The sequence below is a fragment of the Triticum dicoccoides genome, chromosome 2A, assembly GCF_002162155.2.
Source record: "Triticum dicoccoides isolate Atlit2015 ecotype Zavitan chromosome 2A, WEW_v2.0, whole genome shotgun sequence".
NCBI classification, from domain to species: Eukaryota; Viridiplantae; Streptophyta; class Magnoliopsida; order Poales; family Poaceae; genus Triticum; species Triticum dicoccoides.
The window spans coordinates 376,319,467-376,340,547 of NC_041382.1; the positions used below are offsets into that span (position 1 = coordinate 376,319,467).

The 21,081-nt window shown below is 44.0% G+C and overlaps 1 protein-coding gene across 1 annotated transcript; it reads left to right on the top strand.

The window, feature by feature from the left end:
- Nucleotides 1-6,106: 6,106 nt before the first annotated feature.
- On the top strand, nucleotides 6,107-7,495 carry LOC119359380 (protein ENHANCED DISEASE RESISTANCE 2-like). The gene is made up of 2 exons (XM_037625597.1): nucleotides 6,107-7,035; nucleotides 7,251-7,495. Coding segments are annotated over exons 1-2 (930 nt in total). The 3' UTR covers nucleotides 7,252-7,495.
- The last annotated feature ends 13,586 nt before the right edge of the window (nucleotides 7,496-21,081 follow it).

Sequence of the window (21,081 nt, forward strand, 5' to 3'; positions counted from 1 at the left end):
ATCGACGAGGAGGAGACATAGTAGTTCACGACACATAGTAGTTCTTACAACCAAATCGACGAGGAGGAGACATAATGGTTCACGACACATAGTAGTTCTTACAACCAAATTGAGGAGGAGACATAATGGTTCAGAACACATAGTAGTTCACAACCACATTGAGGAGGAGACATAGTTCATGACACATAGTAGCTCTATTGCGTAGAGCAAGGCCCCTTTCCCTTCTTCTTCTTCCTCTCTTCTTCCTCTTCCTCCTCCCTTTTCCTTATGAGGTGAGCCTCCTTAACCACCCTCTCTATGAATATCTGATTCTCCTTCTCTTCTTTTTCAGCTGCAATTGCCAAAAGCTTCATCGTTTTCTCTTGAAAATCCTTTAAACGCTTCTTCTGTGCCTCCTCACATTTCCTCACCAACGCTTGCTCCCTAGCGCGCATCGCATCTGATGCTCTCTCTCTTCTCTTCCTCTCCGTCTCAAGCTCCTCTTCCTTCTTCTTCTTTAGCTTGGCTGCATCCTCCTCTCTAAGCTTCTTGGCAGCCTTCTCCCACCATCCCGCCATCTCATCTTCGCCATCCTCCTTCATCGTTGGTTTGTAGGGTTGGGAAGCCGCCATACCTACAATGAGTGAAACATAATGGTTAGTAGGGACAATAAGAACAAATGGAAGAACATATGAAAAAGGAACATATGAAAAAACAAGAACATATGAAAAAACAAGAACATATGATACATTATAGTTAGTGAGGAACATACGGAAACAGTCCATCTAGGTATCCAAACATTCCTCTATAACGAACTTGCCCTTGTCCATCACCGCGGCCAAGTCCACCACCAAGGCCAAGACCATCACCAAGGCCTAGACCATCACCACGGCCATTACCACCTCCACGAGCTCTACCACCACCACGGCCTAGACCACCACCACGAGCTCTACCACCACCACGGCCTCTTGTAAGTCCTAGTTGCCGACCTCTTTGTTGCCTAGATCCTCTTTGGCCAACGCTTGGTTGGCTACCACTTGGTTGCCTTGGCACTTGTTGGCTACCACTAGGTTGGCTACCACTTGGTTGGCTTGGCAGTTGTTGGCTACCACTAGGTTGGCTACCACTTGGTTGCCTTGGCACTTGATGGCTACCGCGTGGTTGCCTTCGCACTTATTGGCTACCTCTTGGTTGGCTTGGCACTTGTTGGCTGCCACTTGGTTGGCTCCCTTGTGTACCTCCTTGTTGGCTTGTGCTTGCATCATTTGTCTTGGACCTTTTCCTTGGTTTCGTACATTTTCTTTTGTTGTGGCCTTGACCTTTGCACTCCCCACAACGGGAGCTCTCACGAGGCTCTTGGAATTGGTCATTGCCCGCTTTGCGCCGGCCACCATGGCCCCATCCGTCCATGTCGCCTCTAAGACGCTTTGTCTTACGTCTACCCCGTTTAACAACCTTCAACTCCGGATCCGGCCATAGTTGAACTCCATGATACTCCGGCCATTGTGATTGGTCAAAGTACGGGTGAAAGCGGGGAGCCCATGTTTTCTTGACCATCATAATTGAGAACTCAGACTCCCTCACGGCACGTGGGTGATTGATGTCCACATTCCTAACGCGACCGGCGGTATACAAGTGTGAGCACGGGAGATGAAGCAACAATGGCCTCCCGCAAGTGCAATCGCACTGTGTTAACGACACCTTGAAAGCCTTCCCTCCCTGTTGCCGGCCATCATTTGTGGTTCCTCCTGGCTCTTTCACTTCGTACTTCCACTCTTCGTTGTCATATAATATAGCTTCTTCTGAGTCCGCCTTCCGCGATTGAAATACCAACCATTCATCAACTTTGGGTGGGAACTTGTACTTGTACTTCCGTGGGTTCTCACCCGCTATCTGCGCATCAGTTTCCATCGAGTACTTTACAAAGTACGCATTCATCTTGTCAAATGTGTATTGAACTATTGCCGTCACGGGTAATCCACGTGCACCTTTGAGCAACCTATTGAAGCATTCGGCCATATTGCTTGTCATTTGACCGTATCTCCGGCCATCTTCATCAAAAGCACGTGCCCACGTGTCCCGGTATTGAAGGTGCCTATTGAGAAAGTCTTGACCCCCGGCATCAAGCTTTTTGTGTGCGAGCAATTTGTTGTACAAAGTGGCGAAGCGCCTTTCGTAGAAAGCGAGACAACAATCTTGAAGATCGTCGGCCAACTCCTTAAGGCCACATGCCCTATAGAAGTTCGAACAAAAGTGCCTCATGCACCATCGATGATGCAATGGAGCATGCCCGGGAATGTCAATCTCCACCGCGTTAAGAATTCCTTGATTCCGATCTGATATGACACAAATTTCCCTTTGAGCGGGTAACACCTTCGTCCTCAAAAGATACAGAAACCACTCCCAGTTGTCATTGTTTTCCACCTCAACCAAAGCAAATGCCAATGGCAACACCCGGTTATTGGCATCACTTGCTTTCGCAACCAACAAGGTGCCCTTGTATTGTCCGGTCAAGAACGTGCCATCAATTGCGATGACCGGTCTACAATGTTCGAAAGCCCTCACACATTGCTCGAACGCCCAAAAAGCACGGCCAAATACTCTGACTCTTCTTCCTTCATGAACCGTTATTTGGTGCCCATGAGGCTCGACCACATGAACCATGCCCGGGTTTGTCGCGGCCAGGGCTAGAAACAACCTAGGGATTCAGTTGTATGCTTCCTCCCATGTACCATACAACATCTTAAATGCGGCTTGCTTCGCCTTCCATGCCTTGCCGTACTTCACCTTGTAGTGAAAGATGGCTTTCACAAGGTCAATGACATGTTGGACGCTCATTGTTGGAAGTGTGGATATTGAGTTGGAGAGCCTGTAAGCGATGAACTCGGACGTGAGTTGTTTGTGGTTTTGAGACACGATCTTGCCATCCACCCTCTCGCCTTGGCACATGTGAGTTGGCACACAACTCACTACATGCCAACTTGGACCTCCTTTCCATGGTCTTGCACGCACAATCCACGGACATATTTCATCTTCACATGCATATGCAACCGTGTAGCGCACATTGACGTCGAGTGCACCACCTTGTGTGGACGATAATGCGTAACCGAGTAGTTGTCGAGCCACATTTTCAATTCCAACAAGGTGTCGAACTTAGAACCTTTAGCAATCCGGTTCCTGTCGTCTCCCAAATCACGGTGAGAGCTTGGCCTAACCCCAAGAGGTGCACGTTGGCCACCATCTACCACGGCTTCATCCGCGAGACAACATCCTTGAACAATGTAGTCCGATGATCCCGACGAAATACCTTCTCAAAAGCTTCGGTCTCCTTCACCGTGAACCCCTCCACATCAACTTGTTCATCGGGACCATCGTCATCCGAGTCTGATGCATATGCACGGGAAAAAGGGATGGATTGGTCCATTGTCTCTTGCAAATGATATTTGTCGAGATCACCCACATTGTTGTCATGGAGATCAACTTCATTGTCATCGTCCGCATACTCATCATTGTCCTCTTGCAAAACTTCATCTTGGTTGTTTGTAAACAGGCTCAATGTTGGCCTCACTTCTTGGGTCAAAAGAGGTTCAACAATTTCATCTCGCTTCAAGGGTGGCGGGCTACTAGCAACCAAAGGGGAGGGGTTCCAGTTCAAGTCCAAATGCAAGCTTGAATCAACCTTCTTTGTTGCAAATAACTCAAGAGCCTTGTCTAGTGATTTGGCCACCGTCTCCTTGTATGCAACCCAACGTTGCTCCGAGTTGACACGCATTGTCTTCCAACGGACGTGCATTCCAAAACCAACATTATGCCTTCCCTCCAACTCAATGATATCATTAGGGTCCACCCAATTCAAATCTTTCCTAACTTGTTGCAAAAGCTCCGCATAGCTAGGACTACTATCAAACACCATGTCAAGCTCATCCAGGTCCGGTTCTATATTGCCTCTCAAAAAGGCGTCTTTGTCCCCATGATGAACAAACACACATGTTCTTCCCATCCCTATAAGCATTCCAAGAAACACAAGGTAACATTGCTTCCATGAGTACTAATCCAAGGATTAACACGGAATAGAAACCCTAATATATATATCAAACAACAACCCTAACCCTATTCATAACCCTAACCCTAACCATAACCATAACCCTAGCCCTAAACCTAACCCTAGCACCAACCTAAGAACACCCATAAGAGTAACCCTAGCATACTAACAAAGCCTAATCATAGAAATTGGCAAACAAACATCTCACATCTCCATGCAAATCTCTAGATCCAAACAAAACTAGGGTTTCCCCAAACTAGCAAGAAATGAGCAATGGGAGAACTTTACTTGGATCAAAACAAGGGGATCAGAGAAGATTACCTTGAGGGAGGGTTTGACTTCGAAATCCACGGACAAATTCTTCGAATATGCAAGATTTGGGAGAGGATTTGAGAGGGGGAGAGAGCGGGAGAGGGGGCAAAGCTCGGGTTGGGTGTGTGGTGTGGGGGGTGGGGGAGGGGGGCAGCCAAGTGAGTGGATAAGTCACAGTGCAGCACCCCCGCGCTGGGCGTTGCACTTTAATTGTGTGGCGCCTACCTCGGAGGCGCTGCACATTACACGTGTGGCGCCTAGCTCGTAGGCGCTGCACTGCTGGGTGCGGGCCCAGGGGCTGCCACGATGGACTGAAGTGCAACGCCCCCGAGCTAGGCGCTGCACCGTAGGGTGTGGCGCCATCGTGGCGGGCGCTGCACGAAAAGGTCAGGGGTGTGAAATTGTTTCACGGGCAGTTCATTCTGTGAATTGATTTCGTCCACAGGTCAAAATAGTCAAATTTGCCAAGGAACTGGGAGCTGCTGCTGCTGCATCTTCCGTGGTCCCGGTTCTAGGGACTAAACAAGTGCAAGATCCTCTCGGTGAGCTTATTGCCCCTCCGATCCTTTTGCTTTTTCGTTGGCTTTAGCACCCTAATGCTAGAAAATCCGAGAAATTTGGTGGGGAGTAGTGATGCTTGTGGATCGACGGAGATGAATCCGTCGAATCTAGAAAGCTGATTCGGCAGAAGAATGGCTAACCCCCTTTTGGTCTCAAGTTGACTGTGGAGTGTGAAGTCGTTCTTGCTGATGGAGAAGCTGAGCTGGGCTTGGATTCTTTAGCTGTTTAGCACCGGGAGAGCTTTGTTTGTGTAACTACACGAAGAAAAAGAAGAAGATTCTTTGCCTGCTATTTCTAGATGTTGATCTGATTCGATTGCCACACAGGCGAATCTCTTTGCTACAATTGGAGAACCACGGCTCGCAGGGTTTGTACTTTGGTAGATTGCAGCAATGGAAGTATTAATTGTGAAAGATATAAAATTTTAGCTAGTTAGGGGTGGATAATGATACAACCTAATTGATGCAATGCAAGTTGTCAATTTGGGTATCTCTTATCTGGTTGTATTAATACTTCAGGCTTGGATTGCATAATGGAGCAAAGTACTAGTACTAGTAGAATGCTACAGGAGTACCAGGGCTGGTGTAGTATATACCGTAACGCAGTTCCTTCTTTACCAGAATGCAACCATTGTGAGAGCTGCTGCGTCTTCTGCAATTGCTACTGGATACCCTTATTTTTTACAGTTTCAACTTTGGATTGTATATATGTGTAGTTTGTTTCTGTGTTGTTGCTAAAATCCACAATCTGTAACTGCGGTGTCACTCACTTCTTGAAGTGCATCTGGCATCAATGCATGGGTCGCAGATATGTGACGTGTTAATCATTTGATCACTTTTCACTCTACGCTTCATTTGATTCTTATAAAATAGATCATGGCTGTGAAGGATTTGATGACACATAAATGAGTGAATTATTATTTGCAAATACTAATGTCATGTTTAGGCTATAGATGCTTATAGGTTTTGGAAAAGTTAAGTCATTTGTTGTTTTCACCTTTTGCAGAGCTACTAAAGTACTCCCTCCGTCCCATAATATTAGAGCCTTTTTGACACTACACTAGTGTAAAAAACGCTCTTATATTATGGGATGGAGGGAGTAATTATTAACATTTCTCTGCTTGGTGCTTACAGTATATTTATAGGACTCTTATATTTATATTAAAGCTTGTTCTATTCCTCCAGGAACTAATAAAATTAGCATTCCTTGTAGATGGCTTGTTCTGATGGTGGGGCTGAGCACCAATGGATACAGAATGTCCAGTCAGGAGGCGCAGTTCCTTGTCTACCGCCCGAAAACTGTCCTGGTGGTTGGGCCACTCCTCCCGGCCACACTTTTATGGTCAGAGGCCCAGAATATTTTGCAACCAAGGCAAAAATACCTGGTGGGGAGTATCTTCTGAAGCCTCTTGTAGTTGATTGGATCAAAGGCCCAGTAAAAAATTTCGAGGTCCTGAAAAAGAGGAACCATCGTGTGAGGAAAGCCATCGATGAGCAGGTTTCTCATGGCAATAAACCTTTTGTCTGGGCTTTCAACTTGCAACTACCCAGCAAGGAGAACTACAGTGCGATATTTTACTTTGTCTCACTGGAACCTGCATCCGAGGGCTCGCTGATGGATCAATTCCTTAAAGGGGACGACGCTCTCCGTAAATCCAGGCTTAAACTGATAGCAAACATAGTTAAGGGGCCTTGGATTGTCCGAAAAGCTGTGGGTGAACAAGCCATCTGCATACTTGGCAGAGCACTTTCGTGCAAGTATGTCGAGGGATCAAACTTCAACGAAGTTGATGTGGATATTGGGTCTTCCATAGTTGCAAATGCAATTGTTCATCTGGCATTTGGTTACGTGGCGACACTGACTATAGATTTAGCATTTGTTATTGAGAGTCAAGCTGAATCGGAGCTCCCCGAGAGACTTCTTGGAGCTATAAGGTTCTCTGAGTTGAGTCCGGGATCAGCTGGTGTGTACGAAGTGCCATCTGAAGAGCAGCAGGAAATTGCTCCAATTCTGCCTTCAAGATTATGGCGGAGTTTTTCCCAACTGCTACAGAACCCAGGCAGCTCAATGCAGCCGTCGCCTAGCTCAGAAAACACTAACAGAAACTTTCACAAAGAAGATGCTGGTAACAACGATAATTGGTAAGTGCAGCAGACTCGATGTGCTAATTAGCCACTGCTTTTGTTAGAATATTTTTACATTAACAGATAAATAAATAAAATTATAATCCGATCATTCTACTGTAGTCAAATTGCAATCTATGTTACAGTTGTAGGATGTATCTGAAAATGTTTCTGATGTTGAACGAAGCTTTATCACGCGAAAAATACCGACATAATGGTCTTCTCTTTTGCAGATATCCCTGAATCCCATACTAGAGGAGATGTATACACCTCCCATCAAAAGGATGCCTTCATTGGTTGAGGATAATATGCCAGTTCAGGCGATGTGTAAAAGTTGAATTTGTTTTTATGACGATGGGCAACGACCTCAGGTAGTTGTGGATTATCATAGTCCTCGGCCCTGCTGTAAAAATGATACATAGTGGTCAAGAGAAAACAACATCTTTCTGTACATATTAACTAAATTTACCTTTTAGCCCGACAAATTGAGATGTTGTATTGCATTCTCTATCTGGCTGTGACGCTGGTAAGAACTTGCTCCAAATGTCTCGTGGAACCCAGAGTGCGATGAAAAGCTACATCAGAACTGATTACAGTATTATTTCAAGGTCATCTAAACATAAGAGAATTTCTTACTTAACACCGTGTTTAAATTTTATGCCCTATTTGACATCAACAAATAATTTCTTCCCTATCTAACAATGATTCTAAATTTTATGCCTTTTATGACTAATAGAGGCGAGGGTGTCCCGATCTTTCGATGAGATGATAACTATCGATTTGGTGGAGACGGCTTTGACAATCCGACTACAAACGTGCACGACGTTGCGCCTTAGCAATCGCTAAACCAATCTCCCGAGGTTACTGACGATGCTGGAAGCACGATCAGCCTGACCACGAAGGTCTATTCCTGCATGCAATCAAAGAACAAGCAAGAATATGATAATGCAATATGAATATTGCGAATATAGATGAAGTATTGATAAAGGTGGGGATCCGTAAGCGGTCTTCGTCTCGTCGTTGGACACAAACGAAGTACACGAACTTGCAATGGCTAACTCTTAACTAAACAAATCCCAAGGAAAAAGCTACTAGATGGATCTACTTATATAGGAGCAAGGGGTGGCGGCCAAGGAGGTGGGAGGACGTCCCAAGGCAGCCTAAAACTAACCCTAGGTCGTACAAGGCTCATGGGCGCAAGTGGAGGTGATGCAACACCTTTGGGCTTGTAGTTTGACTCAGATTCTGCTGCAACGTCATATTGTTTCAACCGTAACTCAACGCTCCGGACGAATTTGAAGGTGAATCCAATTAGGTTGGAAATAGCACGAAATCTAGTTTCCAACAAAAAAAGAATCACCCAATTCGGAGTCCGTATGAAAAAGTTGTTGGCGTTTTGAGTCAGGTATGTCTGTGCAGTCCAAATCTGAATCCAGAACGTGAGAGACTTGGACTCTATCTTCTCTTGGCCCAAAAGTAACGTGAGAAGACTTTTTGAACACAACCTAAACTTCTCCTTTTCCCTTATCTTCATATGTGGATTGTACAAATGTCCCATACACCTGCAATTAGACAAAACACTAAAGTGTGTGAAGTATTTTTGTTCTGGACAACATAAATAGATTACTGAATAGCTTGGATTAGAAATCACCTGACAAATATGCATGTATGCAATATTTTTGGTCGTATCCAAGGTAGTCATGTCCTCATCAATGACCCTAAATGACACCTGAAAAGACACTTTTGCCCCTCATATGGTATTTTCTGCATGTGCATGTGTGCTACTGATGCTGCGTGTGTGTGTGTGTGTGATGCTGCGTGTCTTGTTGCGTGCGTGTGTGTACTGTCGCTGCGTGTGTGTGTGTGTGTGTGATGCTGCATGTCTTGTTGCGTGCGTGTGTGTACTGTTGTTGCGTGTGTGTGTGATGTTGTGTGTCTTGCTGCGTGCGTGTGTGTACTGCTGTTGCATGTGTGTGTGTGATGCTGCGTGTCTTGCTACGTGCGTGTGTGTACTGCTGCTGTTGTGTGTGCTATTGGCCTGCACTGATGTTGTGTGTACTGCCGTTGTGTGTGTGCGCTATTGGCATGCATTGATGTTGTGTGTGCTACTGCCCTGCACACACATACCACATGAGGGATGAAAGGGTTTTTTTCGGGTGTCATTTAGACACAAAATGGACGAAAATATCATAAAGGGCATAAAATTTAGACTCCTTGTTAGATACTATAGAAGAAAAAAGTTTTTCCGTGTCAAATAAGAAAATAAAATTTGAGATAGTGTTAAATGAGGAATTGTTTCTCTAAAATTGTTTGGTCGAAAGTGATGTTCTAATCCCGAGCTCATGTGATGTGAGCTCGAATAAACAGTAAAAACAAAAAAAAAGAAAAACAATTTGTCAATGTTTCACACAAAAAATGTTTTAATAGCTTATATTGACAAATGTTTCACACAAAAAATTATTTTCTATGTTTCACACAAAATAAATTCAACACCATATGACACTCGTGGAAAATCTGGCAAAAGAAATAGCCTCGCGCTCCGACCGCTCAATGGCAAGAAGGAGCGCCTTCGCCTTCTTCCACTGTAGGTGGCAAGCGTCCGTCTCTGCAATCATCAGCGACCGGCAGTTGAACCAAACAAGGAGCCGCTTGTCTTCATCGGGCTGCGCCGACAGCCCACGGCGGCGCCGCACGGACTGCTACATCGCTTCCCTCTCCCTGCCCACAACCTTTCAAAGTGGGCGCCGCACGCCTCCGATTCCGGAGTGCGCATGTGGGCCGGCGGAGCGGGTAGTAGCACCCACCTCTACCCGCGTGGAGCAGCGGCCAGTCAGGGAAGGGGACGGCGCGGGGGTGGAGCGGACTGTGCTGCCCTGGCGAAGCTGCGCGTGGGTAGCTTCGGTGTCCGTGCTGCACCAGCACGGGAGCGGTGACGGTGCAGATCTGGAGCTGCCCCTGGTGTCCATGGTCCACCTTCTACCGCTCCAACGCAATGCGGAGGGCCAACTCCTCGTCTACGTCGAGGTCGGAGCAGGAGCTTGACATGTCACCGGATTTCAATCTCAGGGAGGGAAGAGGAGGGGATAGAGAGAGAAAGGACAGTGAGTGAGCTAGGTTCGAAGAGAGGATGTATTAGGGTTTTCTGTGGGGTCACCGTGAGGTCGGTGGTGGCCGGGCTGACGTGGCGGACATGCCCGGGTGTGACCGGGCCGCCTCATATTCACCCTGTATTTGGGATGGATATAAGGGACGGACAGCCCGAACGTTTGAGGCTGGTTTAAGGCGTTCGGCTGAATCGGTTTTTTGTGACCGGTCAGTGCCTGTCCGGGCATTTAAGATGGATTTGAGGCGCTTGGCTGTAGATACCCCAACAATGGTCTCGTACGATCCTTCCATCGAGAAACTATACCAATTTTCTTGCACCATAACTGACCACGCGCTGTTTGGGCTCGGTTCTTGTAACTTTGCGCCTTCTTAGCACACTTCTTCTAAGACAAAATGGGTGTTGGAGAGAAAAAGATCACTTGGATAAGATAACCAAACATGATGATCCACGCTTAAATTTAAAGCATACTTCGCTAAATTGTGAGCCTAAAAATTTGAGCTTCTAAACACATGGACGAAATTACAAATATTAAACAAACTACTATAGTCTATGATTTCATGTGTGATAGCTTTGTAATTGGTCAATATGTTTTTTTTGTGAGAACATTCATGATCTGTTTATCTTCAATCATGGCAGTAAATGGACGTCAGAAATAATAAAAATTACATCCAGATCTGTAGACCACCTAGCGATGACTACAAGCACCGAACCGAACCGAAGACATGCCGCCTGTTGGGAAACATAGTAGAAAACAAAAAAAATGGCCCTGTGATCACCCAGGAACAATATGAAGATGCATGTAGGGTTTGGATCAACGATTGTTACCAACTCTGGAGTGCAGCTAAAGTAGACGAATCCCTGTTGATCATACTTGGAGTCCCTCGAACCGTTGATGACGATTCCGCGAACTGCCCTTGAATGATCCATCGAACGGAAGACCGAAAGCATGACCTCTGTACTTGGTTGCAATCGTACGATCTTCATGATCCGGCAGTGCTTCGCCGTCCAGAGCTAATCGTAGCCAGAGAATTAAAGGGAGGAGATTAGAACCACACTGGACTTCTAATTATGAGGATTAGAGGAACTAGGTCTAGCTCTAATTAGTCAACTAGGATCAATTACAACTAGAACTAGATGAACTGGAGGAGGCTCCAAAACTTGTGCATCCAAAAGGGCCAATACCTCAAGTATATATAGGTTAGAGGGAGAGGGAGGGTGCACCAGCCAAGGGGAGGAGTCCAACTCCACCCCTAGTCCAATTCGCCCCCCACACACAAGGAAAGGGGGGCGTCACTTCCTATTGGGCCATGGTGGCCCAATACTCCTCCCACCACTTGGCCTTTTTAAGCCCCGATGATATTAAATTAAATATAAAAAACCTCTAGCAGTTACTAAGCCTTTTAGTATTAATTCACATCCGGAAACATTTTCCACTTATATATTATTTATCGATAATACACGATATTGCCCTATAAACTCTGAACCCTTCCGGTGACCCTGAAACGTTTCTCGTTCCTCTCGAAACTATTTTGAATATTAATGAAACATTTCCACAAATAAATCCTCGATACTTTTTAGTGCTACTAACACTCAGCAGGTCGTGATTACCTTAAGCTTGTGACCCCATAGGTTCGGTAAGTCATAGACATGAACGAAACTCATTCGTCAATGACCAATAACAGAACCGTGGACGTCCATATCGATCCCTATGATTACATGAATGATATTCGAGTGAACCTTTGGTTATCATGTGATCTTTCCCTTTGCTTCATGATACTTTACAAAACTCATGATGCATCGGTATCCTTCTGAGTCATACACATGCTCATTATACCGTTGCCCTCGTTACCTATTTTTGTTCTTCTTTCTCGTTGAAGTGTTCCGGCATCCCCATGACATAGTCACCTATGCCTGGCCAGATGAAGATGGATGCCATTGTTGGGAAACGTTGGCTGGAAAACAAAAAAAATCTACGCACACGCAAGATCTATGTAGGAGATGCATAGCAACGAGAGGGGAGAGTGTGTCTACGTACCCTCGTAGACCGTAAGCGGAAGCATTTCACAACACGGTTGATGTAGTCAAACTTTCTTCATGATCCAACCGATCTAGTACCGAACGTACGACACCTCCGCGTTCAGCACACGTTTAGCTCGGTGATGTCCTTCGCCTTCTTGATCTAGCAAGATGGCGAGGTAGTAGATGAGTTCCGTCAGCACGACAGCGTGGTGAAACTGATGGTGAAGTGATCCCCGCAGGGCTTCGCATAAGCACTAGGAAAATATGACCCGGGTGTAAACAGTGGAGGGGGGCGCCGCACATGGCTAACAATTGATCTGGTGTGTGCTAGGCACCCCCCTCCCATATATAAATATATATAGGTGGGAGGGAGGGAGGAGCAGCCATAGGAGGCGCCCAAGTAGGAGGAATCCTACTTGGAGTCCCTCCCAAGCCACGCCCCCCTTGCCATATATAACCGAGGGGGAAGGAAAAAGGGGGGAAGAGGGAAGGAAGTGGGAATCCTAATCCACACTTTCCTTTCCCTCCCCCTTTCCTTCTCCTCCTAGGCCGGCCTTCTATGGGGTGGGGGCGCACCAGCCCCTTGTGGCTGGTGTGTTTCCTCTCTTGGCCCATAAGGCCCATATCTTTTGCCGAGGGTGTGCGGAACCCCTTTCGGTACCCCCCGAAACACTTCCAATGTCCGAATATTATCGTCATATAGATCAATCTTTACCCCTCGACCATTTCGAGACTCCTCGTCATATCCTTAATCTCATCCGGGACTCCGAACAACATTCGATCACCAAATCACATAACTCATATAACACTATATCATCAACGAACGTTAAGCGTGCAGACCCTACGGGTTCAAGAACTATGTAGACATGACCGAGACACCTCTCCAGTCAATAACCAACAGCGGAACCTGGATGCCCATATTGGTTCCTACATGTTCTACAAAGATCTTTATCGATCGAACTGTTATGACAACATACGTAATTCCCTTTGTCCATTGGTATGTTACTTGCCCGAGATTCCATCGTAGGTATCTTCATACCTAGTTCAATCTCGTTACCGACAAGTCTCTTTACTCGTTTCGTAATACATCACCTTGTGACCAACTCCTTAGTCGTTTGCTTGCAAGCTTATGATGCGTATTACCGAGAGGGCCCAGAGATACCTCTCATATACTCGGAGTGACAAATCCTAATCTCAATCTATGCCAACTCAACAAACACCTTCGGAGATACCTATAGAGCATATTTATGATCACCCAGTTATGTTGTGATGTTTGATAGCACACAAGGTATTCCTCCGGTATTCGGGAGTTGCATAATCTCATAGTCGAAGGAATATGTATTTGACATGAAGAAAGCTATAGCAATAAAACTGAACGATCAATATGCTAAGCTAACGGGTGGGTCTTGTCCATCACATCATTATCCTAATGATGTGATCTCGGTATCAAATGACAACACATGTCTATGGTTAGGAAACCTTAACCATCTTTGATCAACGAGCTAGTCTAGTAGAGGCTTACTAGGGACACGGTATTTGTTTATGTATTCACACATGTATTTAAGTTTCCGATCAATACAATTCTAGCATGAATAATAAACCTTTATCATGATTGAGAAAAATAATAATAACCATTTTATTATTGCCTCTAGGGCATATTTCCATCAGTCTCCCACTTGCACTAGAGTCAATAATCTAGTTCACATCGCCATGTGAATAATACCCATAGTTCACATCGCCATGTGACTAACACCCAAAGTGTTTACTAGTGTCAATTATCTAGTTCACATCTCCATGTGATTAACTCCCAAAGAGTACTAAGGTGTGATAATGTTTTGCTGGTGAGAGAGGTTTAGTCAGCGGGTCTGCCATATTCAGATCCGTATGTATTTTGCAAATTTCTATGTCTACAATGCTCTGCATGGAGCTACTATAGCTAATTGCTCCCACGTTCAATACATATCCAGATTGAGACTCAGAGTCATCTGGTTTGGTGTTAAAGCTTGCATCGATGTAACCCTTTACGATGAACTCTTTATCACCTCCATAATCGAGAAACATTTCCTTAGTCCTTTTCAGGTACCTAAGGATAATTTTGACCACTGTCCAGTGGTCCACTCCTGGATCACTATTGTATCGCCTTGCCAAACTCATGGCAAGGCACACAACAGGTCTGGTACACAGCTTGGCATACTTTATAGAACCTATGGTTGAGGCATAGGGAATGACTTTCATTCTCTCTCTATCTTCTACCATGGTCGGGCTTTGAGTCTTACTCAACTTCACACCTTGTAACACAGGCAAGAACCCTTTCTTTGACTGATCCATTTTTGAACTTCTTCAAAAAAATCATCATGGTATGTGCGTTTGTGAGAGTCCTATTAAGCATCTCGATCTATCCCTATAGACCTTGATGCCCAATATATAAGCAGCTTCACCAAGGTCTTTCATTGAAAATTTCTTATTCAAGTATCCTTTTATGCTATCCAGAAATTCTATATCATTTCCGATCAACAATATGTCATCCACATATAATATCAGAAATGCTAAAGAGCTCCCTGCTACTTCTTGAGCTTGCGTTGGTTTTTCCCTTGAAGAGGAAAGGGTGATGCAACAAAGTAGAGATAAGTATTTCCCTCAGTTTGAGAACCAAGGTATCAAGCCAGTAGGAGACAACGCACAAATCACCAATACCTGCACAAACAATCAAACAACCTGCACCCAACGTGATAAAGAGGTTGTCAATCCTTTCATAGTTACTTGCAAAAGTGAGATCTGATAGAGATAGATAAATGGTAAAGTAAATATTTTTGGTATTTTTCGTTTATAGATTGGAAAGTAAAAGATTGCAAAATAGTAGATCGGAAACTTATATGATGGAAAATAGACCTGGTGGCCATAGATTTCACTAGAGGCTTCTCTCAAGATAGCAAATAATACGATGGATGAACAAATTATTACTGCCGAGCAATTGATAGAAAAGCGCAAAGTTATGACGATATCTAAGGCAATGATCATGAATATAGGCATCACGTCCGTGTCAAGTAGACTGAAACGATTCTGCATCTACTACTATTACTCCACACATCGACCGACTTCTGCCTGCATCTAGAGTATTAAGTTCATGAAGAATAGAGTAACACATTAAGTAAGATGACATGATGTAGAGGAATTAACTCAAGCAATATGATGAAAACCCCATATTTTTATCCTCGATGGAAACAATACAATACGTGCCTTGCTGCACCTACTTTCACTAGGAAAGGACACCGCAAGATTGAACCCAAAGCTAAGCACTTCTCCCATTGCAAGAAAAACCAATCTAGTTGGCCAAACCAAAGCGATAGTTCGAAGAGAATTACAAAGATATCAAATCATGCATAAAAGAATTCGGAGAAGATTCAAATAATATTCACAGATAAGCTGATCATAAATCCACAATTCATCGGATCTCGGCAAACACACCACAGAAGACTATTACATCGGATAGATCTCCAAGAGCATCGAGAAGAACATGGCATTGAGAATCAAAGAGAGAGACAGAAGAAGCCATCTAGCTACTAGCTAACGACCCGTAGGTCTGAGGTAAACTACTCACACTTCATCGGAAGGGTAATAGAGTTGATGTAGAAGCCCTCCGTGATCGAATCCCCCTCCGGAAGGGTGCCGGAAAAGGTCCCTAGATGGGATCTCACGGGTACAGAAGGTTGCGGCGGTGGAAAAGTGTTCTCGTGGATGCCTCTGGTGGTTTGGGAATATATGTGAATATATAGGTGAAAGAATTAGGTCAGGAGGGTCACGTGGGGCCCACCAGGGTGGGGGCGGCGCCCTACCCCCTTGAGCCGCCCTCCGTCCTTGTGGCTACCTCGTGGCTCCTCCGACCTCATCTCCAAGTCTCCTGGGTGTCTTCTGGTCCAAGAAAAATCATCGCGAAGGTTTCATTCCATTTGGACTTCGTTTGATATTCCTTTTCTGCGAAACTCAAAAACAAGGAAAAAACAATAACTGGCACTGGGCCCTAGGTTAATAGGTTAGTCCCAAAAATAATATGAAATAGCATATTAATGCTTATAAAACATCCAAAATAGATAATATAATAGCATGGATCAATCAAAAATTATAGATACATTGGAGACGTATCACTCCCACTCACTTTCTTATAAATATAGGCTTCACCGTAAGTCTGTATAAAACCATATGCTTTGATCACCTCATCAAAGCGTATATTCCAACCCCGAGATGCTTGCACCAGTCCATAGATGGATCGCTGGAGCTTGCACACTTTGTTAGCACCTTTAGGATCGATAAAACCTTCTGGTTGCATCATATACAACTCTTCTTTAAGAAATCCATTAAGGAATGTAGTTTTGACATCCATTTGCCAGATTTCATAATCATAAAATGCGGCAATTGCTAACATGATTTAGACAGACTTAAGCATCGCTACGGGTGAGAAAGTCTCATCGTAGTCAACTCCTTGAACTTGTCAAAAACCTTTTGCGACAAGTCGAGTTTTGTAGATACTAACAATACCATCAGCATCAGTCTTCTTCTTGAAGGTCCATTTATTTTCTATGGCTTGCCGATAATCGGGCAAGTCCATCAAAGTCCACACTTTGTTCTCATACATGGATCCTATCTCAGATTTTACGGCCTCAAGCCATTTATCGGAATCTGGGCTCATCATAGCTTCTTCATAGTTCGTAGGTTCACCTTGGTCTAGTAACATGACTTCCAGAACAGGATTACCGTATCACTCAGGTGCGGATCATGCTCTGGTTGACCTACGAGGTTCAATAGCAACTTGATCTTAAGTTTCATGATCATCATCATTAGCTTCGTCTCTAGTTGGTGTAGGCATCACGAGAATGGTTTTCTGTGATGAGCTACTTTCCAATTCGGGAGACGGTACAATTACCTCATAAAGTTCTACTTTCCTCTCGCTCACTTCTTTCGAGAGAAACTCCTTCTCTAGAAAGGTTCCATTCTTGGCAACAAAGATCTTGCCTTCAGATCTGTGGTAGAAGGTTTACCCAATTGTTTCCTTAGGGTATCATATGAAGACGCACTTCTCTTATTTGGGTTCGAGCTTATCAAGCTGAAGCTTTTTGACATAAGTGTCGCAACCCCATACTTGAAACGACAGCTTAGATTTCTTGCCAAACCATAGTTCTCATGGTGTTGGCTCTATTTAACATGAATGCGGCTATCTCTAATGCATAACCCCAAAATGATAGTGGTAAATCGATAAGAAACATCATAGATCGCACCATATCTAATAAAGTACGGTTATGGCATTCAGACACACCATTACGCTATGGTGTTCCAGGTGGCGTGAGTTGTGAAACAATTCCACATTGTTTTAAATGAAGTCCAAACTCGTAACTCAAATATTCGCCTCCGCGATCAGATCGTAGAAACTTTATTTTCTTGTTATGATGATTCTCTACTTCACTCTGAAATTCTTTAAACTTTTCAATGTCTCAGACTTGTCTTTTATCAAGTAGATATACCCATACCTACTCAAATCATCTGTGAAGGTCAGAAAATAACGATACCCGCCGCGTGCTTCAACACTCATCGGACCACATACATCGGTATGTATTACTTCCAATAAGTCATTAGCTCGCTCCATTGTTCCGGAGAATGGAGTTTTAATCATCTTGCCCATGAGGCATGGTTCGCAAGTATCAAATGATTCATAATCAAGTGACTCCAAAAGTACATCTGCATGGAGTTTCTTCATACGTGTTACACCAATATGACCTAAATGGCAGTGCCACAAGTATGTTGCACTATCATTATCAACTTTGCATCTTTTCACATCAATATTATGAATATGTGTATCACTACGATCGATATTCAATAAACCATTCACATTGGGTGTATGACCATAGAAGGTTTTATTCATGTAAACAGAAGAACTATTATTCTATAACTTAAATGAATAATCATATTGCAATAAACATGATCTAATCATATTCATGCTCAATGCAAAACCAAATAACATTTATTTAGGTTCAACACTAATCCTGAAGGTAGAGGGAGTGTGCGATGGTGACCGTATCAACCTTGGAATCACTTTCAACACACATTGTCACCTCGCCATTAACTAATCTCTGTTCATTCTGCAACTCCTGTTTCGAGTTACTAATCTTAGCAACTAAACCGGTATCAAATACCCAGGGGCTACTATGAACACTAGTAAGGTATACATCAATAACATGTATATCAAATATACCTTTGTTCACCTTGACATCCTTCTTATCCGCCAAGTATTTGGGGCTTTCCCGTTTGAGTGACCATTCCCTTTGCAGTAGAAGCACTCAGTTTTAGACTTGAGTCCAGCTTTGGGCTTCTTCACGGGAGCGGCAACTTGCTTTCCATTCTTCTTGATGTTCCATTTCTTTCCCTTGCCCTTTTCTTGAAAATTAACCATCAACACTTGATGCTCTTTCTTGATTTCTACCTTCACCGATTTTAGCATCGCGAAGAGCTCGGGAATCGTTTTCATCATCCCTTGCATATTATAGTTCATCATGAAGTTATAGTAGCTTGGTGATAGTGACTAGAGAACTCTATCAATCACTATTTTATCTGGAAGATTAACTCCCACTTGATTCAAGCGATTGTAGCACCCAGACATTCTGAGCACATGCTCACTGGCTGAGCTATTCTACTCCATCTTGTTGGCAAAGTACTTGTCAGAGGTCTCATATCTCTCGACAGCGGCATGAGTCTGAAATACCAATTTTCAGTTCTTGGAACATCTCATATGCTCTGTGACTTTCAAAACGTTTTTGAACTCCCGGTTCTAAGCCGTAAAGCATGACGCACTAAACTATCAAGTAGTCATCACATTGAGCTTGCCAAACGTTCATAACCTGCATCCGCTCCTGCAATAGGTCTGTCACCTAGCGGTGCATCAAGGACAAAATTCTTCTGTGCAGCAATGAGGATGATCCTCAGATCATGGACCCGGTCCGCATCATTGCTACTGATGAGGACATCAATACCATTGTTACACCCACAGCCCCTACTGTTACATATACTGGACCAATTACTAGAGCTCGCGCACGCCAATTAAATTACCAGGTACTTTCGTTTCTTGGTAATGATTCTAATGTTCATGAGATTATGATGCTGCCTAAATTGGATACATTTGTTTTGCTTACAAATGAAGGGCCTAGCTTGGAGAAGGATGAACATTGGACCAAGAACACGCATGGAGTTGATGGCATGCGCAAGGGGATCAAGAACGGAGTTACAAGTGATGATTTCAGGACTTTTAAGCCGCCATAAGGAGTGCATGAAGCCTTGGACGAAATATACAAGATGCCACTTCATAATATTCGTCCATAGGCTATTCTAGGTGCTGCGTCACCTTATTAATGGGCCAGGCCCATGTAATTTCGAAATACTTAAGTATAGGCTATTTTTAGAGTCCGTATGTGTGGGGAAACAAGAGTTAGGGTTGGTTTCGGACCCCACCCTCAAGGGCCACGAAATTCCCCCCTCTTCCTCCATATATACAGCCCTTAGGGCGTCGTTTAGACTTTGGGTTTTGTTTAGATTAAAAGTTCGCCATAGCTGCAACTTCGCGTACTTCGTTTGTGTTCAACGACCAGACAAAGGCGTCACAGAACCCCACCTTGATCAATAAAGCTTTCATCTTATATTCGCAATATCCAGATTGCAATCTTAGTTTCTTGCTTGTTCTTCGTTTGCTCGCAGGAAACAGACCCTCGTGGTCAGGTTGATCGTGCTCCGGCGTGGTCAATAACCTCTCGGAGTTGGTTTAGCGATTGCTAAGGCGCGACGTCCTCGCACGTTCGTAGTCGGATCGTCAAAGTCGACTTCCACCAAAGCGATATCCATCATCTCATCGAAAGACGGGACACCTTTGCCTCTATCACTACACATTTCTTTTGGCGAAAGATGAGACGGGATGTTGAGCGTTTTATTGCTCGATGCACTACATGTCAAAAAGCTAAGTCACGACTCAATCCTCATGGTTTATATATGCCTTTGCCTGTACCTAGTGTTCCTTGGGAGGATATATCTATGGACTTTGTGTTAGGTTTACCTCGAACAAAGAAGGGGAGGGATAGCATATTTGTTGTCGTGGATAGATTCTCGAAAATGGCACACTTTATACCATGTCATAAAAGCGATGATGCTGTTAATGTTGCTGATTTGTTCTTTCGTGAAATTATTCGCTTGCATGGTGTGCCAAATACTATTGTTTCAGATCGTGATACTAAATTTCTTAGCCACTTTTGGAGATGTTTATGGGCTAAGTTGGGGACTAAAATGCTTTTTAGTACTACTTGTCACCCCCAAACTGATGGACAAACTGAAGTAGTCAATAGAACGTTGTCTACTATGCTTAGGGCTGTTTTGAAGAATAATAAGAAAATGTGGGAGGAATGCTTGCCTCATATTGAATTTGCTTATAATCGTTCATTGCATTCTACTACTAAGATGTGCCCTTTTGAAGTTGTGTATGGTTTCCTACCTCGTGCACCTATTGATTTGTTGCCTCTTCCATCTTCGGAGAAGGTTAATTTTGATGCTAAACAACGTGCTGAATTGATTTTAAAAATGCATGAGTTAACTAAGGAAAACATTGAGCGCATGAATGCTAAATATAAACTTGCTGGAGATAAGGGTAGAAAACATGTTGTGTTTGCACCTGGAGATCTTGTTTGGTTACATTTGCATAAGGATAGATTTCCTGATTTGCGCAAATCAAAGTTAATGCCACGTGCTGATGGTCCCTTTAAGGTGTTGGAGAAAATAAATGATAATGCATATAAACTTGAGCTGCCTGCAGATTTTGGGGTTAGTCCCACTTTTAACATTGCAGATTTGAAGCCTTATTTGGGTGAGGAAGATGAACTTCCGTCGAGGACGACTTCATTTCAAGAAGGGGAGGA